Source organism: Micropterus salmoides, unplaced genomic scaffold, assembly GCF_014851395.1.
Source record: "Micropterus salmoides isolate LMB-PRFRI ecotype aquatic unplaced genomic scaffold, ASM1485139v1 Ms_hic_scaffold_1, whole genome shotgun sequence".
Taxonomy (NCBI): Eukaryota; Metazoa; Chordata; class Actinopteri; order Centrarchiformes; family Centrarchidae; genus Micropterus; species Micropterus salmoides.
This window is the reverse complement of record NW_024040040.1, coordinates 12,622,355-12,648,417: the sequence shown is the minus strand read 5'-3', so window position 1 is coordinate 12,648,417 and position 26,063 is coordinate 12,622,355. Positions and strand designations below refer to the sequence as shown.

At 39.3% G+C, this 26,063-nt stretch overlaps 1 protein-coding gene across 1 annotated transcript in view; it reads right to left on the bottom strand.

Moving 5' to 3' along the window:
• The window catches only part of LOC119902258 (FERM and PDZ domain-containing protein 4-like), a 47,179-nt gene extending 22,543 nt beyond the window's left edge, over positions 1–24,636 (bottom strand). Inside the window, exons 1-2 of the mRNA XM_038718336.1 lie at positions 24,032–24,636; positions 2,416–2,538 (exon numbers count right to left, since the gene is read on the bottom strand). Of these exons, the coding sequence (XP_038574264.1) occupies positions 2,416–2,538; positions 24,032–24,072 (164 nt within the window). The 5' untranslated portion in view covers positions 24,073–24,636. The remainder of the gene's footprint in view (positions 1–2,415; positions 2,539–24,031) is intronic.
• Between the last annotated feature and the right edge of the window lie 1,427 nt (positions 24,637–26,063).

Here is a 26,063-nt window from a genome sequence, read left to right as displayed (position 1 = left end):
TGACCAGTTTCAATCATCACCTCCCACCTTCTTTCTCATTCTCTGTCTCATTATGGCATTGATCTGCATTGTACATACAGCGTGGAAATCTCTAACTAAATCTGCCTGTAATGAAGCATGTTCCAATCTGTGATGCAGGCTCATCTTCCCCGTCAGGGTCAGTGGGGTTTAATCCCACAGGAGGGCAAAGCTAGGATGTCAGGGGTTGGGGAAAGCTGAATACTAAAGGTCAAATCCTGGTGTTGCTGCAAGTCATGGAAGAGTGGGAAAAGCACAGACAACCATGCAATTCATACTGATTGTATCATGTTACCATGAGCAAAATTGTTGCCTAATCTTAACCAAGTGTAACAAGAACACAACAAGAAGTACTGAAGTATGGCAGTGTTGTATTTGTAGGATATCTGCAACAATGTGTCTTTGTGTTTTCAGGCATTTAACTTTATTCAGGTAGGCCTATTTAACCTGTCATTCCCCTAATTTCGCACTAAGGTGGAGGTGTGCGAAGTGAATGTAAAGACACCACCTAAAGCTCAACTTGGTGCAGGGACGCAGAGTGTTAAACCTGAAGTTTTTCTACACCACTATGCTTCTCCATTCACTATACGAGCTCCCTGTTGCAGCTCACATCCAGTGCTGGAACTGCTCCCTACTACCATCAAGCCAGTATAGAAGAAAAATAGTAAAATGTCTTGATTAAATCAATATCGTAATTTATATTAGAGAATTTTTTCCATATAGAGCACTTATAACAATATACACAATATAACACCAAATAAATCCATAAAGGAAAAAGGGCACCAGTATTGAGTGTCAGAGGGGAATACTGCACCAGGACAGTTGTGCATGCAACAGTTGGCAGGATTTATGAAGCACACAGACAAGCATATGAGCACACACGTACAATAATCTGTGTTTGTCAGCATCCATAAAGGCAAGCATATGCTTACTCTACACATATTGCAAGGTCTCTTATCCACTTCACTCTATTGCAAGTTCTTTAAATAAGTACATAATACACAATATTCCACGTGTACATTTGTCGAATAAGGGTTAACTGCTTTGCCATTTTGAGAAAAGCTTATTAACAAATAAAACAATTCAATTAATCTCATGATAGGCACAATGATTTTAAAATTTGATTTTAAGATTACAGTACTGTAGGTATCATGACCTCCATAACTTCATGATGGCCATTTTATGCACTTGTACAAATTAATACAGCCTAGCTGCACATATTTCAGGGATTTTAAATACACTGACACTTGAGGGGGGCATTACATTCAAAAACCTGCTAGTTCATGTTATGTAAGGTTAGGGGAGTTGTCTGTCTAACATAGTTGAATCAATCGTTGGGTTTACTCACTCTTGCTCTCTTTTCTCTTTCTTTATCTGTCTCGCAGAAATCCATTTGTGAGTCTCAATCTGTGTCACCTCCTCTAAAGCCAACAGCTTTTCTCTGGGAACAAAGCTACATAACCAGAGTTGTCTCCCTTGTCAAGAATGTAACGGGGGAGTGGCAAAGAGATAAAACTAGTGGACAACGAGAGGAGATATAAGGAAGGGTAAAGAGGGCAAAGAGACGAGGGGAAAAGTTTCAGTGAGAAGTGGAAATTCAAGAAAAGGAGAAGAAAGGAAAGAAGAAAAGAAAGAGTGGAAGGATAAGTGATGGGAAAGCAAATTGTGCATCAGAACACATTATGTGTATGCAAGTTAACTGGATCACAGTTTATCAAAATCAGATCTGCCTAAACCAGTTGTGAACAATTTGCAGACAGTAAATTCTGTTTTCCAAGTTCCTAGGCACTGGGTTAGCCAGCTACCCCATTTTGTCCACAGGTTTGGTAGAAAGGCAAATTGATGCCAGGAATCAAAAATGTATACATATTGATTTTGCAGTCTCGCTCTGAGATTTTCTGTAGTGTGTTTTTGATTACCGCCACCAAAGTAAATAAGTCACTCTATTGACTGACAGAGAAGTCAAAGATCTGCATGGAGCCTGTTCCACAGTGTTCACACATAGCTGGCCTCATTGTGCATAACATTCTGTATGCCAAGCCCTCGATGCCAGTCCAACTTGAGGATTTGCATGTTCACCTGGCTGGAATTTTCGTCCTGCAGGACAAATTTACACAGACAACAGGAACTGCACAGGCAGCTAGAATGACCTGGACAACTAAGGAAGAACTCCAAAAACTCAATGTTAGTTAGCTAAAACAACTTTTTAACTCTGCACTACCACTGCAGCCTTCATGCCTACTGTATTTGCATGTGCGCACACACACACACACACACACACACACACACAATCCCCCCTGTGGATCTTCATGATGAAACCATATGCAACTGTGAAAAGTCTATAATAATGATCATCCAGCACATGCATGCTGATATTTATGATCACAGTGTACATACTTGGTGAGGCAGTCCCGCCCCTCCCTAGCGCTGTTCATGTTGTCCCAGCTGTATGGCGGCCCCTGCAGTCCACCCCAGGAGCCAGGGCCAGGGGGCGGCCAGCCCGACATTTTGTTCTTGTGGCTGAAACATGAAGAATGGGAAAATCAGTTGTTGATCATCACATACACTGTAAAACTTCGATTAAAAGCCCGGGCTTTTATTTGCTAAAATCACTGAACTGACTCTACCTATATTTGGGACAGGCATCCATATGGGACAGGCCTTTAATTCCGTTCACACAAAACTAATATAGGCTACTATGAAACAGCTTATTTATTTAAAACAGTATGAATATTACTTGTATAAAAATATATAAAAAAATATCAAATACAAATCTGTTGGCGCATAAGCTTATGCGAAACGAAAACAACAACATGGAGTAGGATGAGAAAAGTGTGGCAAAAGTTAGCAGACAGAGAGCAATGGACTTCACATGACAGTATTCACAACTTGGATACATTTTTATGAAAAGCTCTTTTGATTCTTTTGATTGGTGAACCCTTACAGACTAAAGGAATTAATAAACAAGGAATGGACACATTCGGACTTAACGAGTGCCACAAAGGTAACGGTAAATCTATAAAAATTTGACTTTGGGGCTTGTTGTTTCCATTAAATGAACTGAACGATTGAATTGTGAAGAATCTAAACGATCTAATGATGTGTAGCAACCATATTGATCATAAGTTTAAACATTAATATATGTATGCACGATCTAAGCAGCTAAGAAGAAGCTAAAGCAGGTGACACAGCAGGGTTTAAGAGGTTTTAGACATCCAAAGAACTTCTATAAAAACCAGACCAGGTGTTTAATGGAGACCTGCGTGTCTCCCACAACATGTGTTCCCACACCAGGCCAGTAAACGGGGTAGGCGGCTATTTGGGAATGGGCTATTAAAAAATTTATAAATAAAAAATTTAAGTTTTACGGCAATCAGTGATTTAGTCTCAGATTCAAACACAAAATACATTTTCCCCTAAAAATAAGACTGTTTCAAAGCAGTGAAGTAACTCCATTTGATTCCTATGTAGTTCCATTTTTGTTTTAGGAAATATAGACAAACAGGGACCAATATCTTAAAGCAGAATGAACCTGGTACGGCGGCACATTTTTGAGAAAGTAAACACACAAGAGAATAAGACAGAAAACAAACATTTAACAACATTTAAACCAGTGGTTCTCAAACTTTTTCTGTCACTCTCCCTTTCAGAAGCCAAAAAAAAAACTAAATTCATGCCCCCCCCATCCATTGCTTTTACTATACTGCTACTGGTTTAAACTTTATTTAAATACAACTGCAACAAATCTTAAGATTTATTGGTAGGTTTTTATGCAGTGAGATGATCCACAGAGAAGAGAACTCATACATAAACATCACAGCACCTGTATCTAGTTATTTCAAGAGTTAAATCATTGAAGAAAAGAATCAAAGGTGAATTTATAAATCTTTTATATCCCCTCTCTGGTTAGAAACACTCAGAGACACAGCACTGGTTAGATCCCTCTCAGTCCAATTAGTGGGACTACTTGTCTCATGGTGTGTGGCTTGCAGTGTGAGATAGCACTACTTAGTGCAGTCAACCGCAGTCAAATAACGGCCCATCGGGTTCGTAGATAGGCAATCAATGGCTCAGCAAAGTTGTACACGTGCAGTGAGGAAAAGCACTGATGTGACAGCTGATTCGATTACTGCTGATTACGCAAACAATGTCATTCAGGATTTCAGGAGAGTGTAAAAATGGATGGAGACAGGGGTAAAGTGATGAGAGAAGAGTGTGTCACCACGAAAAGGTTCACCCTATAATGAAAATTGAACAGATCATCCTCCCGAATCAACTGCGCTTATAGATAAAAAATTCAAGACTCCAATGTCTCGCGTGCTACAGTGACTAATCATGCACAGATCATAACGCGCCCATCCCAAAAATTCTCCACAGAAATAATCACAAATGCAATAAAAGATCATCAAGGTAGAGAAATGCCACTGAATTTAAGCATCAGTGCATTTCATTCATATATTTGATTTACTTTGGAGAACACTTACTCTCACAGCCACAAACCATGAGGACGGACTTATTGTACTGACCTCAAATCTATGAGAGCAGGAGGATGCATAGCTACAGTCACAATGAAAAGATGAATGGCATTTCAGTGCCAAAAGTCAGACTAATATTCTGTCACACAGCACCTTCTCCACTGTGTGCTTTACATCAGAAAGACGTCACACATCCCAGTTTCAGCTCTCGGTTGACTAATAGATCAGCAATATGCTAACAGAAATTCTTAAAAAAGAAGAAAATGCGTACTAGATGAGGACGTCATCACCATACGAATCCAGCCGATCGATTCCCATATTGTGCTGTTGATGGGGTGAATACATCAGTGAGTCATGTCATAGCTTGCAGTGTGTGAAAAAGAGAATTGTCCCTAGATTTAAAGTGTAGAACAAGCTCCACTGGGGTGCAGTGGAGCTGCTGGTGAATGTGTCAGACACACTCAGTCATCCTGCACAGCTGTCATGCAGAAGAAAAAAGAACAAACATTTACTAATTATACTTCAGTTGTCTAAAGACATACACGTAGCTTCCACATTTCCATTAACACCAAGTGCAAAGAAAACAAAAACGGCTGATATTCAAGGAATAGATCCATTTCAACACTCTTGGGCTATTGAGTTTAACTCCTCTCGATTCTGTTGCCATCAGCCAGACGCTTGTTTTTCTGCTGATCTCCAGTCATCCGAAAGAAAAACAGATCCAGCGCCACTTCAGAATCCCAATCAGAAGCTCTTGTGCTCAAAATATAAAGAGACCGTGGCGTTAACGTCTGTGCAGATCTCCAGTGTGTAACCAGACATTCATCTGTGTTTGTCATTGTGCTGCTGCTGAGAGCAGCTTTGGTCCAAACTGAACTAAACTGCTGTGGCCTCGCCTCCTTTATCCCATAATCCTTCTCATCACAGAGAAAACAAATCCACGCCGTGTGTGTGTTAGTGTGTGTGAGTATGAGTATTTGTGTGTTTGTATGAAAGAGAGAGAGAGAGAAAATGAGTGTGCGTGGAGTAAGAGGATTTTCGGACAGCAACAACGTGTATGGAAACACTGCTCCAGCTCAGAGCCGGAGTCTCACAGCAGGAAGCAAGAAAAGGAAACTGACTCTTAAAGTAAACCTGAATGACTAAATAAATATTTCAGGTTTGGTCTTTTTTCTCCTTCTTGAGACAGAAAAGGGCTAACAGTTCTGTCAATTAGACAAAAATTAAGTCAAGAAAACATTAAGATGGATGCCAACGTTGACAAGCTAACGTTGCCAACATGTTCACAATGACAATGCTACCGTGCCAGCGTTCAGCAGGTATTGTTTCCATTCGTTTAGTTTATTAGCATGCTAAAGTTGGCTTATTAGCACAAGTAAAGCTGATAATAATGACAGTGACAGGTATGTGGTCATAAAACAAAATGAAATGAATACTTTGAAGGCACACGCTAAAAAGAAGGAATATTTTGTTTTGAAATGTTTCAATATTTCCCGCGACCCGACCGGATGAAGATGGATGGATGGATTGTTTCAATATATTTATTTACTCATTTGGAACTCGCCGCTGTATACATGAATGTATTCAATCAGATGTGATGTTGGACAACTAGCTAAACCAACCATTATATTAAATCACACTTGACTATTAGCTTGTGGGTTGTTGTAGCTAGCAGAGCAATATCATAGGTCAGAGCTTGGTTTGGTTTAAATGTTCCAAAGAGTATGGTTGAAGTCTAGTTATTTATTTCTCCCCTCCTCCTCTTTGTCCTCCTGGTCTTGGTGATTCATCATCTTGGGACCTTGAATCTGTGAATGTTATGTATGACAATCCATCCAATAACTGTCAAGATATTTCACTCAAAACTAAAAATGGCAATCTCCCAGTGGTGCTAGATGATAAGTCAGGGGATTTAGGATTCATCAACTGGGTTCCATAAAAATCTGAGATATTTCAGCTTGGACCAAGGTGGCCTACTAGTGTCAAACAAATATTTGGATCTTTGGATGGATATTTTCCTCAGTATGAAGGCCCTTTGCCTCCAAGCTGCTATATCAGTATCAACTCTCCTGCTCTTTTCTTGCAGAACGTAGGAAATTAAATGTGGATTCAAGTTTAAGTACCCAGATAATTGTGTTTACCATTCATAACAGTGACAGTCACACTAATTTTACAGTTGCATGTGTAAAGGGAAACCTTACAAGTAGCACTGACAGCCACATCCTCTATGCTTTAGCTGGGATGGTTCAGCTTTCTTTCTGGCTTCTCCCACAGTATTTTTCAAAAAGGTGCATGCAAATGGTTACTGACTTAAGAATCTCTGTGCAGAAAGCATACAAAGATCGACAGATCACAACACAAAAAAAAGGAAATGTAACCCCTGCCTCCCCATCATGAAAGTTGTCTAACTGATGTAGCACAAACTTGCTGTGTTGACATTAGGCCTTTTCCCCAGTTTCCCTGTTTGATGCATTTTCATACCAGGAATCCAAATATATGCATTCAAAAGAAGCAGCAGGGTACTTTGTTTTTGGGATCGCCTTTGCTGAAAAGGCCAGTGTATTGACTTCAAAAAGCACTTCTTTCTTTCAATCTGATCAATTCCTCTCAGTCACTCATAGTCCTGCTGAAAAGCTAGACTTCTCATTCTTTCCTTGACAAAAATGTACTGATAAGAACCACCATTTTTCAGAGTAAAGCTGGGACACAAATGAAAGAAAAAAAAAAAAATTCAATACTTTATCAAATCTAGTGGCATGAGCAACATTAAGGCAGCTTCAGGGGGACACCTATGGATCTATGACCTGATGATGGCGTAAATTAAAAGTCAGCAGATGATCAACAGTATTGCATTCATCCCAAGTGAAACAATAATATCTGTATCACATTTCATGGCAATTCTTCCAGTAGATGTTGAGACATGTCCTTCTGAACCATAAGTGTTGTGACCTTAAGTGACCTGCTGGTGGTGCTAGAGGAAAAGTCTCTGCATAACCAAAGTCCTTAGGATTAATTCTCTGGAGACCATGAATGTCTGCCAAATGTTAGGGCAAACCATCAAATATTGTGGTGATAGCGAACAGACAAAATGACCTGCCACTAGGACAAGATATAATGTGTAGTTGGCAATAACTCCACATATACTGCTCCACAGAGCAGTATATTGTTACATTTCATTCTTTTTGAATAAATTAGAATCCTGATCCCGTGCCTAATTGATTTGCCATGGCTTGTCCTTCACAGACTGTCATTATAAATATTGATCCTCTCTCCTTTCATTAAAACATTAAGAACAAGGATTGGATCACAGTGATGTATTGCACGGCAATCAACAAGGTGTCATTCAGTGAAATATCATTCTAACTTTCCACCCGAATGTACTGTATGTCACAACATCACAAATAAATGCCCATCCTTATGTAGTAACAAAGATGGTGGTTACTGGAGCTAGTCGGTTTGTTTTTTGCTGCATCATATGTCAGACCTCCCTATCACAGAAAGCAGTCGAGCCAGCTGGCGCAGGCCTCCCTGCTCAGCCACCACATGCTCCAGTCAACAAGAACGCACAGCCTCAAACACTGACCTCTGGGGGCATCTCGACAAATGTTTTATTCCTCATGTACTGCAGCTTTGATTCGGACTGTTAATGTCCATTAAAGTCATCCATCATGGGGTTCAGCCATAATAGGATAGCATGAGTTTAACATGTAATAGAATTAAAATCCCTCTTCCTCAAACATTTATCACATTTCATCTCTGAATGCGATTGTTGCAACTTGAGAGTGACCAATGGTAACTCACAGAGCTTGGCAGGAGTCAGGTAGATGGACTGCTAGATATTCATATTGGTGCAGGACAATTTGGCAATTAATCAATTTGTCAGTTAGTCAGGAAAATCAATCAGCAACAGTTCTGATAATGGATTAGTCATTTATCAAGCAAAATTTCCAAACTTTCTACAGCTCAAGCTTCTTAAAATATGAGGATTTGCTACTTTTCTCTGTTTTATATCCTTGTAAATTAAATACTTTTGGGTTTTGAACAGTTGACCAGACAAAACAAGACACTTGCGGCAGTACTTTGAGATCTGGGACATTATAATGGCCATTTAGTTTTACAATTTTGTCACATTTTATATTAAGTATTGTTTGTGTGTTTTCCTCTGAGCTTTTTTGTTTTGGACTGTTGTGCCACTGAATCCTAATATGAGTCAGCCTCTGTCTGACGGTCTCTTCAAAAGAAAATCAGGAGAACAGAATTGTAATTTGAACAAGACGCTGTAGTATTTCAAAGATCCAGCCTCAGGATAGAGGCCATTTAAAGGACTGTTTCTGCCAATGGCCTGGCTACTTATTACTGCTGGGGTAAAAATAATTTAGTTTGACCTTCCTTTTTGAATAGACCACACAGACACACACACACACACACAACATGGGACATTAAATCTTGTAAAACCCCTCAAGACTGACTGAATTTGCACAAAAGGCGAACAGCTCTCCCAAGATGCTTTAGCCTACATTATGACAATGCTTCCTACAGCCAGTAGCGTAAAACCCACCTCCCCCTGCCAATTCTCACTACTTTACACTCTAAAGAACAACTAGGGTAATTTAAGCTCAACAACAATTCTATGGCAGAGACTTTTTTCTTCTCTTAAAAGCTCAGCTGCTGAGTGTCCTGCAAGCTGGTGGAGCTGAGGACCGCTCAGCGTACAAGTAGACATATAGGTTAAGTGGTGGTGGAGCCATTTAAAAAATACACAGAAAATGTAAATCAGGGATGGGGTTGTTTCCTTCTCCGTTTATTCATTTTAGCTTGCAAGCTGAGTCTGCAATACATAGTGTTAATTTTCAGTCTTTCCTTTATTGACTGATATAATGACTTAAGTGCTTTAGGAAAATCTCCTCCAGTCAAAGGTATTTCAGCCTAGGGATTTGAGATGAGATGAAACGAGACAACTTTCTACTTTCACACATTTGAGCATGTAAATCTCAGACAAAAAAGAAAAAAAATAACGTCTGTAGAACTTCACAATCAGTCTGAAGTAACTCTTAGTGTGCGTTTCATGACGTATCATCTTCCAAATCAGCAGGAGGCTCCATTAAAAACACTCTGGTTCTGGTTTAAAAGCCCAGTCTTCTCTGCTTCAAGGCTTCTCAAATGTGAGGATTAGCTGCTTTTGCACTTTGTCACGTGATCGCAAACTGAATATTGTTGGGTTTTGGACTATTGGTCAAACAAAACAAGAAATTTAAAGACGTTACCTTTCACCAACTAATTTCTGACATGATGAACGATTCATTTATTACTGAAGAAAACCAGGAGATTAATCAATAACGAAAATAATCATTAGTTGCAGCCTTATATCACTTGATTTATTAAAAGCATGTAATGTGACACCTACATACATATAGACCTAAAGCTGAATTAACTGAATTTCTGCTGTTATCAGTAGAATATGATGTCCAATTTGGCATTGATCTGTCACTAGAAATTGCCTGATTGCTTGCTAATGGAGCTTCTTTCCTCTTCCTCATTATGCTCATTAATGTTCCAACTTAACGCACTCTTAGCTCCTAGCAAGACAACTCCAGCCATTGCACGACCTTCCTCTCGCCCAATCCACTTCCGTCTTTCTGCCCTCTTTCCATTTGTTGGCTTATTTCACTCTCTCTTACTCAGTCGTTCTCTTGGACTTCGTGCTGTTCATAAATGAAACATTGGTGCACGTTGTTAAAAGTAGGCCTGAAAGTGCTCTCGCTTTATATAGCTTTACTACCACTTTTTTTTTTATGCAGCCCCTTGCATGTTAAGCTCCATGCTGCATGCTCTTGTCAATAGAATATGATGTCCAATTTGGCATTAATCTGTCACTAGAAATTTCCTAATTGCTTGCTAGTGGTGGCTTCTTTCCTCTTCCTCATTATGCTCATTAATTTTCCAACTTAACGCAGTCTTAGCTCCTAGCAAGACAACTCCAGCCATCGCCTGATCTTCCTTTCGTCCAATCCATGTCCTCTTTCCATTTGTTGGCTTTTTGCAGTCTCTCTCTTACTTGCTCAGTCGTTCTCCTTGACTTCATGCTATTCATAAATGAAACATTGGTGCACATTGTTAGAAGTTGCCCTGGAAGTGCTCTCACTTTATATAGCTTTACTATCTGAAGACAACATCCTTTGGCTTTCAGTGCATTTTGCACACACACAAGCATGTACTCTACACACACACACACACACACACACACACACAGACACACACAAATTTCCCAACTTTCTTTTTGTGTTACCCCTTGAACATTAAGCTCCATTCTGCATGCTCTCTGAACATATTGCGGAGTGAGGGTGTTTGCTAAACAAGCATAATGGAATAAAACTGCAAGAGTTTCACAGAGTGGTTAATTTGCAGCAGAGGCTTTGGAAACACTGTAAAATAACACATTAAAATTCAATGAACGCAGAAAAAACACAACTATTCTCAACAACAATCTCACTCATTCATAAACTAAAGGGTTAATGAATCCATCCTTTCAGATGATTACTGTTTCCTTTTCCAACCTTCGATCTGAAAATTCCTTTCACATCAAGACCTTGGACATGGTGCATCATTCCTTAAGCTATATAGCATTCAATCTCTATCAGCGAGCCTGATAATCGGACGGTTTTGTTTCACTTTAGTATTCTTACGCCGTAAACTGCTCCACAAAAGAGGCAGTTGTGAGACATGAGTCGACGGTGCAAATATGTGAAGTTATTGTCCTGTTAAGCTAGCTGGTCAGCTAACTGTCAAAAGTTCGCTGGCTTACAGAGCTTTTTATACCTCTTCTTCAACTCTTTATTGAATGAAATGATGTACAGTACTGAGGATGAAATCCCACCGACTTTGGCTCTCTTGTTCACAAAAACAAAAAAATTATATAGAAAGAACAGTTATTTCTGTAAGTGAACTTACAACAACCTGCACACCATTAAGTTTAAATAATTTTTCTGCTACTATTTCCGTCACAATCTTTTATGGATGTATTCAATAAGAAACACCAGAACTACGTCTGGAAGGGCTCTAATATAGACACACTCAGCATTCCATTAATCTGAAATGGATGTTAAACCAATAAACCAATTTTTATTCTTAAACATGGTATTTTCTTATTTTTTACCCAGACCACTCACATGTGGTTCAGGCTACCACACTCCACCATATGCAGTCAGCAAGTTGCTAAACCCATAGCCTATCAGCAGTAACTGCAGAGGCAGTGAGTCATTGCTATTCTCCTATTTTATGGTTGCGGATAATGTTGCATTTGTCAAGTTGCACTGTGCTGCACTGTGTACTATGAAGCCTTTCCCCTACAAATTAACTAAACTTTATTTGAGCTGATTAGAGGGATCTGGATCTTACTGTCCTCTGGAGATAAAACTCAGCTCCTTACAAACACTGGCTAGACTTAGTGATGTGGAAACGTGCCAACGGCATGTGAATGATGGAATCAATTAAAAGCTCACAATGAAAAGCTACTCCTTACAAAGACATCAAAGTAGGTGAGCGAGGGAGCTGCTTCATTGAGGCTTTCATTCAGCTGATTTTAGGACCACGGACAGCTCCCCTTCTCTTATACAGCACTGTTCATGATGGGAATACTGATTTTCAAGTCAAAAATAATTTCTGATCTTTCTAACTACTGACATACACACACACGGAGCAATATATGTACACAAAGACAGGCCAGCGCAATGTCAATAAGCACACAGTCAGCTGCATCAATCACAGCTGTCCGGCCTGGTTAAACCACCAGCCACTACATGCTCATTTCACAATGAAGCGACCATCAGTATCACCTCAATCAAACAGTATATGACAGCAGTCTTTGTAAACAAGCCATCTGGAAAATACTTTTAAGGGCTTCATCTCTATTTATTCACTCATTCTTTATCATTATTACCACACACTGAGTGTACCAGACTAGAACTGGGCACACCCTGCCCTTTGTAAAGTTTGGACTATTCCACTAGCTGATGGCCAGCAAGATACGACACACACACTCATCTCCACTCAGTGACTGTCCCCAGCTGCACTGCAAATGACATATTAATAGCGTGAGAGATGCGCGCGAGTGCATGTTGAAAAGTCACATTTCTCTTCAGACTTAAAGTTTCCTGCAAGGGGAGAGCAGCATTTGGTTGGAGGATAGCAGGTGCAGCTACAAGCATGTTCATTTATAAGATAAGATAATATCAGATGAAACCTCTAGATCCCAGTGTGGTAGTTAAACATATAGGATCTGGCGGAGAATATAAATAAGCCAGAAACCATGAAAAAGAAAATCAACTAAACAGATTTAAAGATTTGCGGAGTTGCCTGTATGTGTGCTGCATAGGTTGGAATTGTAGATAGATGGTGGAACAATGTGGATACTTACATTTAAACATGTACTAGTCTTAATTCAATCAATTAATTATGAAGGTATAGATCATGAAAAAAGAAGTATTGTTTAGATGATAATTTAACGTTAATCTTTACATGATCTGCTACGGATGATTTCACATCTGTGTGTTGTTTATTTTTAACTTAATACCTTGTATGAATGAACCTGTCCGAAAATCTCACCTGTGATACATTCATAGCCATTGATTCTTTGTAAATGTCACATAAGGTCCAGGGAAACCACAGGACAAAAAACACAAAGGGCAGGCAGCAGAGCAAGTTTTAAATTATGTTTTTAAAAGAAATCTGATGATTGGCTGTTTGAATTGTGTTTATGCTGTTTCATGTTTGAATCAATGATTTTTGCGGTTAGCCAAAAGCTTCACTGGAACAGCAACTGAACTCACTTAAAACAGACTAAAACACATATCAGCGTAGGGCACCTTCTTCTGTATTATTGTAGTCTATCTAAACATGCACTACTGTCTGTCTGCAGTTAAAATATGATGTCAGCATCTCTACAAAAATTCTGTATGTCAGAAAAATTGTTTGTCAGCTAGAGGAGAAAAACAACATGAATAAGAAGACCCTGAATTTCCTTTGCAACCTGCACCTTTTGGCTGTCCATTAAGGGATCCAAGAGTAAGCTCTTAAAGACCAGGATGAAATGAATGGATTCCCAGAGACGACTAATGGCAATTACTCACCAGTGTCTGTGATAAAGAAAACAACTGAAAAATCAGGGCTCTTATTAATTAATTTACCTTTCTGTGTCAAAGCCCTTTATTCTTGTTCATCTTTGGACTAGGGAGCAGTACATCAACTGAGGCCATGCCTATGGGTTGTTTCACTACCAGTTAGTTTCTGGTTGGTTGAATGTACTCGTGTGATGTAATGATGACCAAGCATTGACTACCTTTATCTATTTGGATCAAGTCAATTGGAAAGGTTACAGAAAGAGCACAGTGTGTGTGTGTGTGTGTGTGTGTGTGCATATCTGCTTCCAGTGTGTACAGGAATCCATGGCTGCAGAGTGTGTAACTACACTAAATACACCCCAGTGACTTCATTTGTCACTGGGTGCATTCAGTCCATGTCAAAACACACACAGGCTGAAAACCTTACAGCCGACTAGAACATCTGCAACGAACATTGAAGCATAATTCCGCAGGCTAAAAATACCACAGTAGAACAAGCAGCGCTAAACGCTCCCTAAATAAGATTACACAGGAGGATGGTGATCATTAGGATGAATGAGAAACACTTTTTCTTGAATCATAACGTCGGAATGAAATTTTTTTTGCTTTCTGTGAGCACTTGCAGTAAAAAGAAAGAAAGAAAATTAAAAGTGCAGTAGGGTAGGATGTGCCACAGATCAACATGTCGCCACATGGTCAAGTGTTTTCTGAAGGACAGAGACATGATGCCCAGACATCGAACCTTAGACAAAGGAATAGTTCAACATTTTGCCAGATGTGCTTATTTACTGTCTTTCTTGGGGTAGAATGAGAAGATCAATATCAATCACATGTATGTGTTAAGTAGAAAGCTACAGTCAAGGCGCGGTTAGCCTAGCTTAGCATAAAGGCTGGAAACGAGTGGGAAAAGCTCTGTCAAAACAGCACAACACATGACTACAGCACCAGCACCTCTAGAGCTCACTCTGAAACATTTTGGATTTAATTTAATCTGTAATCACACCTGGATCCAGTTCACTCTTCTATGGTCAGAGAGCCAGGAGGGCTGAATTAGTGTTTTGCTTATCAACTGGCTTTAAACGGAATTACTAAATTCATTTAAATCCAAACAGGGGAAGTAATAGCGATGCAATCACATTGCACACAGTACAGTACAGTGCGCACACATATGCGCACACGTGCGCATATGTGTGCGCACTGTACTGTATGCAGGTTTACAGTACACTTGGTGTGTGGCCTTGAGAATACACAGTGGCACTTATGTGAAAGCATTTGGAGCAGAACTAATCACTCAACTAGCCTCTTTAGCAAACAGATGCATCAGCAAACAGACAACTGGATGAACTCAGTGGGCGCTCATCCATCATCTGCCCTGTCACTCGGTTTTCTTTGCACATCTTTTAGAGTATATTTAGTTCAATCTTATTTGTCAATCCCGTGACAGACATTTAAGGCTGCACATTTGTACGATTTGCTTATTTCATTGACAAATGCACACTGTCGGCAAAGATAATGCACAGTTTTGTCACATGCCATTTCCTCTCCCTCATTCTTTTCCATTTAACCCTCAATCTATCAGACTGTTGGATAGCAGGAGTCCAACACTGTATTAGCAGGAGTCTATTTCATCTACTCCATTATAAGTGTCAACTTATGTGATGGTTAGATGTGGTAAATCCCAACTGATATAAAAACTTCCTCCTTAATGCAAAACTAAATAAAATTCCACTGCTTGAACAAATGACATGAAAGATAAATGGCAAGGATTCATTAATTCCACATTCTTTCTGTCATGTTTGACTCACTTGTTCCACAGCGCCGTCGCCTTTCCTGTTGCAAACCTCACCCAGAATTACCAGTGTGTGTGTTTGAGAGCAAGAGAGAATATAAAATGTAAGATGTAGACAATATTTTTAACTTTCCTTCTGTATTACAACCACAGATAGCTAACTGAATGTAGTTAAACCAAGCCAAAGTGATCAATTATTGAGTATGCACTTCCTAAGAGACATGTACAGCATGAGTGTGAAATGATGTGAACCGCAGCGGCCATTCTGCATAGCAGTATCTGAGTGGTTGATTCTGTTGAGACTATGTATTTGAAGTGTAGTGATCAAGGAAATACACAGTTTTGGAGGTTACTTGTTATATAATGAGAACACAGATGCCAAATGTGGCCTTGTTTTTTATGCTAACACTTTAGCTGAAAAGGTTAGGGAACAGTAGCTGTAAGGGTAAATGGTACGGAAAGTGGAGGGCAAAGGTACAGTACTTTGTTGCATGCACTTCACTGTGTAAATGCACTGGAAATGTAACATGTGAATATCACATTTCTCTGTTTTTTGGAAATGTTGCACTGGGAATCTCCCAACTGTACAGCCTCTTTGTATAAATGTACAACTTGTTCCACCTTCTATATCTTATACAACAACAACTTCCTGGAGTCTCTGCTGATAGCGTGGCATCCTCATGATGACAAGACTCAAATGCTGTCTTCTGTATTATATGAAATTAAAGCCTAAACTATTGTATATCACTAGACGATGTAAAACTGGCAGCAGAATTGTCCATGTCATATCTAAAAGATTAATTGGGGAGGCTGCAAGATGCACAGACTGTATGGTTGGTAATCAAGCTACCTCAGTCAGCCAGCGGGAAATAGGTTTTAAATGCCAATACTAAAGTTGCCTGTGTGAACACTTCCCATGATGATTGTCAGTGATTATTTTCAAACTCATAGCTGGGTTCCTCTGTGCTGAGGAAGAAAAAAGGAAAAGAAAGGGCCGGCAATTTACCTTATCACATGAGCAGAATGAGTCTGTCTCTAATCCTGTTGCGTTTGAAGAGATACAATATGAAAATTTCCATAATGCAGATCTGCAGATAGGAGACAAATTAAATGAAACAAAACCAACAAAGTTTCTTAGTGAGGTGCTAGGCCACCGTGAGCATCTAGAACAGCTTCAGTGCTTCTTGGTTAAGATCCTCCAAGTCTCTAGAACTGTGCTGAACCTGAATATATCAGCTAGAGAATATTCAGCTAAAATATATATTGTATATATTCAGGCACGTGCACACATAGACATAAAAAGGGGCTTCAGCACCTGCACTTTCTCTTCCTCAAGAGAAAGTGCCCTTTTCTGGAGTGCTTTTTTAAAATAAATGAATATACAGCAAACTTATTCCTGTTTGCGCACAGTTTCCCTGTCAAACAAATATATTTATTGAATAAAACAATCTAAATAGGCTATCAGGTCGAAAGAGGACACTTTGGCGAGTTCTGATGCTCTCTCTCTCTCTCTCACTGCAGCAGCACAACACACAGACAGACAGGCAGCAGCCCCTCCCAGCAGTGTTTTTCTTCGCTTGTGTGGAGGTGAGTGGTGATGAACAAAAGACCAAACTACCAGTGCCTCGAGTTTACCGCTAATAAGACAAAAAACAAAAGGCAAACGTAGGCCTATACTTGCTAACATGCATGACTCATGAGCTGAGCTAATGTAATAAGTTAGCTGAAGTTTAGGGCAGTATCTCATGGCCATACAGGCTCATGTATTGTACTTAATGGAGACACTACAGGTGTATACAGTAGGGCCTAACATTTGTGTCTAATAACATCATCACAATCACAACATTGATATGCAAATTATGCGTTAACTAATTGAAATAAGCCAATTTGAACACATTTGCAAAGTCATTGCAGGTGACTAAAGCATATCACCACAGAGCTTCCCCAGTTAATGACTTACATCAAGAGTATTTTCCTCTGAAATTTCAGACTATGTTTAAATATGCAGATTAACTTGTTAACTTGGCTTAAAACCAACACCATCTAAAGGTGAATTCCTTTTCTTTCCATTAGAGTAAAAGAAGACATGGAAGCATAATAGACCAACATCTCAAAATTGACTACTACATGAAAAAGGTGCCGTAAAGAGTATTTTGTAGTATTTGTTTGTTGTATGCTGATAGATCCTTACATAATACAGACAGCCCTCCCTCAAATGTGAAACTAAGTCCTTGTCACCGTCAGTTATTGTGTGTGTGCGTGTGTGGCAAGTGTTATTAAAATAGCAACAATAATAATGTATTTGATCAATACATTAATGTATTCAGGCAATTCTGTATTCTGTTGCTTGGTTGTGTGAAGCTTAAGGTTATCTTTACTCATTTGGCATCTTGCTTGTGAAATAAAAAGTAAAAGTATTTAAATAACTTTGAAGTGTTATGTATTCCAATAACACCAAAAGAACTGAAACAATTTATTGCCTTGTGAAAAATAAACAAATTATTAATGAAACTATGTAATTTATTCTAAATAAATACTTTAAACTAGTAGCATAGAAAACATGCACACCTGTTCCTGTGATAAACCTAGTGAATACAAAAGAAGACCATGGTCTTTGTGTGAACTGATTATTTTGTAGAAATTATGATTAGTATTAGTATTAAAAGAATTGCGTGATTGTGAGGAAATTAAAATAAATTGGAAGGAAGTCAGAGTTGTGTTAATATATTTAATGTCTTGTTTAAAAAAATGCCCTTTTTTTCACTTGAGCACCTGACGACCAAAATGTCTGTGCACGTCCCTGTATATATTGCTAATTTAACATAATGTACTGTAGTGTAAGAATGAAGTTTGAACTTCAGAAAGAAGATCAGTCGCTTGAGTGAACCATCTTGGGACACATGAGTGGTTTTTTAGTGCCTTTGTTCTCAGGGATTATTATGAGGTTCAACCTAAGGCCAAACACTATTACTTGCCTTGTTATGATGTGTGTTAGGGAAAAGAGAAGGTTGTTTCAGAAAGGCTTCGAATTGAGCTTCCGCAGTCACCGTTTGGTTACTAAAGCAAAAGCCTTTGCACCAGCCCATCATTAAATAATGTACTAAGCAGGGTTGCCTCCTAACCAAGGCTCCATCCAGAATACGTGAGACATGAAAGTGCTAACAGAGAAACACATGCTGTGTGTTGAATGCTCTTAACATTTACAGAACATGTGACGCTCCCCTGTGGGGAAAAAATCAATCAATAAGAGCGTTACGTTTTGCATCACTGATCAGCTGGCATATTGTGTCTGAATTTCAGTGTGCTTGCTGTTTGAGAATTAAAGCGTAATTGGGATATGAAGCTTGTTGTAAAAGTTATTTGTTTTTGCGAAGCAGCGACGAGGGAAGGAAGTTTGAATCTGAACTGAGCAAGAAACAAAATGGGTTTTTACTTCATTTGCATAATTGATCAAATATGGTCCCTCGTCAAAGGGGAGCGGAAGCATGAATTGCATTGCTGCAGTCTTTCAGTATTATCTGGTGCAAGAGATGACTGGAATTACGGGAAGTAAAATGTGGTAATCATAACATAACAGAATATTAGTGTGCACCAGGAAATGAATCCCTTCAGAAGACACGGGTAAAAATGAAGGACTGATTAAAGCATTCCATTTCAGAGCTGGTATATTTGATCAAATAAGCACTGAGAGATAACAAATGTGTAATTCTGTTGGGCTGAAATTAAAGTTGCTACTGCGGCTTTGCACTTGTACACAAAAAGTACACATGGTTTAAACAGATGTTTAAACAAAACATGCCTTAAAATATTTTCCCACATGCCGACACAATCAAAAATTAGTCATCAGTCTCAATTGGAAAAACGGATCACATCTTTGAAGCAGACTGTACCTGGTTTAAACTACAGGCAGGTATACAGATAAGCGAATGGATGTGCTGCCATTTAAAGTAGTCAGATAGGTAAGGGAGAAAGAGGGAGAGAGAGACGTCTGATGTGATTTCATAGTGAGTGAAACAGCCAACAGTGTGCTCACCCTGCCAGCCCCTCCTGCAGTGATCACCGACCAAATCCCTTAGGAGGATTATCCAGACTCAAATCAAGAAAATCATGCAACTTTAAGGGTTACAGGCAGAGAGTGAGAAATACCAAATGAAGTGGGGGGTTTTCCTATGTTGTTTTTTCCTCCGTTCTGGCCTCTAAATTTGTGTAGTGCAGTGACACATCCACCTACATCAAATAACTATCTGAAAGATACAAGTGGGTGATAAATGGGGCTATATCTATTCTAAAAAGACAGTAAACTTGGGAAGATATACACAGGTGTCACACAACTCAAACTGCTCATCTCATACTAGCTTTGGCTAAACTTAAAAAAACATTTTGACATTTTAGGAAATACACTTGAGATACCACTCTCATGTTTGTACGCTAAACATGAAACTAGAGCCAGAAAGCCATTAGCTTAGCGTAAAGTCTGGAAGCAGAGGCAAACAGCTAACCTAGGACTGTCCAAAGATAAAGTGATATAATGTCACTATAATTAGTAAGCTTAAGAGTTGCAGGTTGGTAGGTTAGCTGTTTCTTTCTGCTCCCAGTCTTTATGCTAATCTAAGCTAACTTTGTCCTGGCTGTAGCTTCATATTTAGGATACAGACACGAGAGTGGTATTTTCTACTTTAACCAATTTATTTGCCATTGAACATATTGCAGGCTCTGCAGAGTTGTGCAATATTCTAGGTTGTGGATATGGTTGGCAGATGTAGAGAATTGTGATTACACTAAATATAAGGAAAAAATCATCTTTTATATGTTATTTGGGCTATAAATATTCATTTTGGTTCATTTGGTAAAGGTTGATCTTGTGGCCCAAATTTATGAGACATGTTCTGTACTATACTATGAATAAAACCTATTTCAAATGTGTCTAAAGTGATTATGAAATAGTTATAGGTATTTTAAAGTAAGAGTCCTGACTTCAATTGAAATTGAAAATCACTCTTATATTATAGTATATTCTTTAGGATGCCACAGCTTGTCAGATGGCTCTCAGTACAATGCAACTTTGCCCTCTGAAGTAGCAGCATGCATTGGCATAAAGCAGGAGGCAATTTGGCACGCATTATTGTAATCTGATATTCAGAACACAAACAAGCCCTGCTGGCTAGTTTCACTGCCAAATGCCGACACACTACCGCCAAGATATTCCCACAGTACAAACACTGATACAGGTCCTGTCTTTGTCTTTAGGACGCATGGATTGGAGTGGATAAGATAAATTAGGTTAATATTAATGCCAGATGTGTGATGACAAACTCGCATTAGTCCATTAGAATTAAAAAAAAAAAACATAAACAAAGATCACAGATCCCTCTCACCTGCTGCAGCTGTTTTATTTCCCATCTTACAATGAATGATTTATCACGAGGATTAAAAGGTGATAAATGATCCACAACTTCTCATTAAAGTTTATGAAGCAAATTTGGCTTGAACGCCATCTGCAAACAGAAGGCTCCAAATTTGTATTATGACAGCTCATGGATACACAACGGCCATCTGGGTACAAGCAAAGTGAGGCTAACTTGCCAGTGATACAAACATTCTCTTGGTGCTTGTTAGCGTTATGCCATTATTAATTTTTGCCATTTTACCGTCTGTCGACAACGGATGGAGCCAAATGTGTAAAGGTGGGTGTGGCAAACATTATGACTGGCTGACAAAATGCTAAAGCATAAGGAGAAGTGCAAGTGGTTCCCAGAGGGGTAAAACTCTTGGAAAACAAGGGGAGGGGAGGCACTTCTTATGAGAAATGGAAGCTATTTCTTCAAATTATAACAGATAAAGTGTCATAATATGCAACACATACACACTTTAGGCTCTTGCTCATGTGGTATGTGACCCACTCATCTACATTAATGTGTAAAATATGAAGGTTCTTCATTTTATGAGTCATTTGGAATACTCTTGAATTGAAGTCTAGGTAAAACTCATTAAAAGGACACTTTAACTGTTTATCTCCCTCTTCTCTGATTTACAGGGATAGTTCTAAAAGATTTTGCATGTTAACACTGCGCCTTAATTGCATTAAAAGCACTGGTGAGGTGTGGTTAGGTTAAGGCACAAACATGACTTTGTTAGGTTTAGGGAAAAGACTGTGGTTAGGGTTAAAATGACTATTGTGCTAAGGTTATTGGACCTTCCTCATCAAGGTTACAGTAATAGCCACTTGGTTATGGTTAGGGAATGATCGTGGTGAAAGTACGACAGAAAAACACATACAGTTTTGGGGCACTTGCTGAAAGGACTGATGAAACTTCACAATATATGTTAAAGGTTAAAAACAGACTTTGTCTGTCTCAGATATGCTTCCACATTATTCACACAATAACTTGTAACTACAGACTCTTGAAAGACTAGTAAATAAACCAACTGCGAATTTGGGAAATAAAGAGATTTAGTTTGTGAGAACACATCAGACCGGGCCAGTGTTTTAAACATTAACTTTGCTTTTAGCTAATACTCCAAGTGTTCCTGCTGTAGGTTCAGATGTGTCCCCTCAAACTTTCGACAAACTTCACTGAATTAATGTCTTTACAACAACATGGAAATGTTTTGTAAAAATAGCAATATTGTTGAATCACTATGGAGACTTGAAAGGTTTTCTTCTTTCTGTTTCCTAGAAGAGTAGAAGGTGCACTCCTGGGGCATCATTACAGAAAATTCCCAAGTCTGAAATCCTATCTTATCACAGTTTAGAATGACATTTTTGGTATTACAGAAACATGTTTCCCAAAGGTATTCAGGAAAAAAATGTCTTAGCAGAGGGATTTAGCTTTCTTAATATTTTAAAGTTAGGAATCCTAATATAACATGTCATAGATCCTGTCCTTAATTCAAAATAACCACCAAAAATGGTAGCAACACTATTGTTAGATCTGACAAGAGAAGGATGTCTGGTTGTTTGAACTAGACAGAGCGATTGGATCTTAATGTGAACACTGAAGAAACATATTAATACCAGGTGTAAACGTAATGAAGTTAAAATCATATCTAGATACAATTTGGATACAAGATGCATTTTAATGCAAGGTGTAAAGGGGGGATGTCTCGTGTGCATTCTAAACACCGATTGAAGTTTACAGTCCTAGTTGTGTTTTCTTAAGATAAGATACAAGGTCTAAGATAGGATAGGATGAGTTTAGGAATTGCTTTTGTAATAGGAAGATAGGATTTGTCCTATATTTGAAACTTAATTTAAGATAGGCCAAGCAGCTAGGACATTTTTTCTGTAACAAGGCCCCCGATGCTAAACTCCGAGCATCTGAGTATAGGTTTAAAAGATTTATCATGAGCCATGTTTAGTGGGCTTAGAGACGTGACCTCACATGAGTCAAGGATCATTAAAACATGTATGTACATACGTGTGTGTCCACACACTGTATCGTGGTGTGTGTACGTGTGTGTGAGTGGCATTTAAAATCACAGTGAGCGGGGACTGTTGCATGCTGAGCTCTTCATTATTGCTGCAGCTCCTATTTACTGTATAGTGTGTTCTGTCTTAAGACTTCCTAGTGTGTCTTTACATTTGAGGCTGGTTGAATTCAACTTGATCAGGATGTAAAACTGTTACATTGGACAGTAAACTTTGATCAAAATAGGATATAGTAGCATCTTTAGGAAAAACAGTGTCTGAAAATTTGCATTTAGAAGAATAAAGCAATTTTAAAAAACTCATGTGACTTCAGTGAGTCAGGTATTTGATGTCATTTTTAATCTTTTACTGTATAGTGCAATGAGTGGGCGTGGTTGTGCATCATGGGGACTGGATAAGGGTGAACCTTTTTCTGGAACAGAGTTTTAAACCAAGCTGTCTTTTTAAATACTTAGTAGTCTTGTTACAACCCTTCCTTAGGCTCCTTCCTCTCCACTGCTTCACTTTGTGTTTCTATCCTTTTCAGTAACCATTGTCCATCCTCTCTTGTTTCTTTACCTCGATCTTAATCCCACTGACTATCTGGTTGCCCCTTGGACTCTCTGATTTTATTCCTCCTTTCATTTCCCACATTCACTGTGCCTCTGTTGTGTATCACTATGGCTATCTCAGCATGAGTTGTATCTTATAGATCCCAACATGTTGATTTCTTTACAAAAAAACAATCAGGCCTTTACCTGCTCACATACTCTACACCCACATAGACAGAGCATAACACATCAGTAGCAACCCCTCACCTACACCCATCCGTGAATGCCTATTCTATTAAGACACCACAGGACACTTACACATCTGTTTTCTACCTTTTTTTCCTTTCTCTTCATGTCACCAAAGTCTGTAAGAGCCGTAAAACTTTTTGGGTGTACAAAGTGAATATAGACTACATTCCTTTGCTATTGACGTGACTTGTATACCCTGCAAAAACTTATCAGTGTTCACTGTTCAGACAATGTCACCTGGAAATCCCTGCAAAAACGTATCCGCGTTCACTGTTTAGACGATGTCACCAGGAAATATCTTGGATCTCAACTTTGTTCCCAAGAAATTACATTTGTCAAGAAACTTGAATGAAAAGTATTAAAAACATAGGATTTGTGGGACCCCCAGAGAACAGCAGTAAAAGAACACACATGCACGCACTCACCCAGACAGCTTTGGCATCTTGGAGAAACCAAACATGTCCATGTGGTCCTGCTACAGAGTGCAACGTCCCGAAGCTTAGGTGCTCCACATCAGCATTCTAATCCACATCTACATCCCTTCACAATTAAAACCCAGACAATCCAGTTTCAACCCGGATCCATATCAAGAGTCAACGAAAGCCTTTTCGAAAACAGAATTTCTTGCAGATTATGAAAATAAACTCAAATGTCAGCATATATCACCCTTGTTGAATGCCCCATCCGGTGCGCAGACAGTCCAATTCCTTGTCTTTCCACAATGTTGCTCTCTTAAGTGATGAGAGAGACAGTGAGGGTCACCTCCCACTTCCCTGCTCTCTCTGGGAAGAGTCAGCCCTTTCTGCTGCTCTCAAACTGGCTTTGTGGAGCTGCAATAAGCCCACTGTGCTCTCCACCTCAGCGCATGGAGAAGTGCAGTGATCCTAGCCGCGACAAGTAGGGGAGAAGAGATGAGGAGGGAGAGAGAATGGAAGAGGGATGGGATAGAGAGGGAGGGAGGGGCAGAGGAGGGAAGGACAAAGCGAATGGATGACGGATGCTCTCTGGCTCCAGCTTTGCCCTCCGTTCATCAGGGCTCCAAGTCCCTTTGCAGGTCGGAGGAAAGGATGTGGGGAGGATGGAGAGGAAGGAGGGGTACCAGAGGAGGAAATCAAGATGAAAGAAGGAGGACGGACAAAATGAAATAAAAGTGCTTTGGTTGTAAAGAGAAAGCAACTGAGAGAGACAGAGAAGGAAGGGGAGGGGGGGCGGTGATGGGCAAAGGAATGCTGACTCTGCAGAATGGGACGCTGATGGGAGCAAGACCCCCGTCTCCCAGGTTTTTTTTCCCCTTTTGCTAAGTGAGTGTGTGTGTGTGTGTGTGTGTGTGTGTGCATACACCATCACCTTAATGCTAGCATGCATTAGTCTTGTACACCACACAAAGCTTTCGTGTTCATTTCCCGGATGAAAATTCGGCTTTTGATTATTTTTCAAACTGAAAATATGACTGCAATTTCTCTAATGAACGGACGAAATACAAGTCCTGATCAACATGTATAGTTATCTTTTGCACTTGTGGGTGAAATACTGTTTTTGATGTATTGCAAAAGCACAAACAAAATTTGGAGAATTTTCATGACATAATATCTTTATCCCTGATTTTCAAAACCATATTTGGATTGATAGTTTTCACAGTCTGCCTTTTGTTTCCGACAAGAACATTCAAGGACTCTTATTTTTGTTTTTAGCGCATGGACACACATACATGCACATCCCTTCACAGAGTCTGTCATCGAACCTTAACAACAAGTCAGAGCTGTGTGTGTGTGTGTGTGTGTGTGTGTACGCGCACAGATGGTTCAGCCTCAGCCAAATGCTGCTCCCGCTGGCCCCTTGCCACAAGGGGCCCCAGAAGAACCACAACATGAACCTCAGCGGTGATGATGAATTTTTAACTGAATGCAAAAGGGTTTAACACACTACAACTCAACTCAACTAGGCTTATAATGAAAGGAAGTACATGCTTTTCAGTTGTCTTACGAAAGAAGGGAGTACATTTTTGTGTTATAGGTTGATACAAGCTTGTAACAGTGTTTCATTCGCCTCGCCTGTTGTCCTCAATGTCAGATAGTCTTAAGTGACAACATTTCTAGATTGGTTCCTGGCATTTTTTTAAATTTCTAATTACGCAGCTGTCAGATCGGGACAGGCAGAGGGGAGACATAATGTCAACAGACTCATGAAATGAGAGAAATGGAAGCAGATATCCTCAAGTTGAATGCCACAAGACATAAGAATTCATAAAAGTTATTCTGATGGTTTAAGACAGTCTAATCATTATTTATGAGCTTGAACATTTTGCCAGGGAGAAATGCAAGACTGCCTGATCACCCACTAAAAAGTTTTCTTTTTCAAGAAAAGAGTTTCCAAGAATACTGCTCAGGCTGTCCCTATACAGGAGCAACATAATATAATTTTCCATCTTAAATAATTATACAGTGACGCATCAAATCA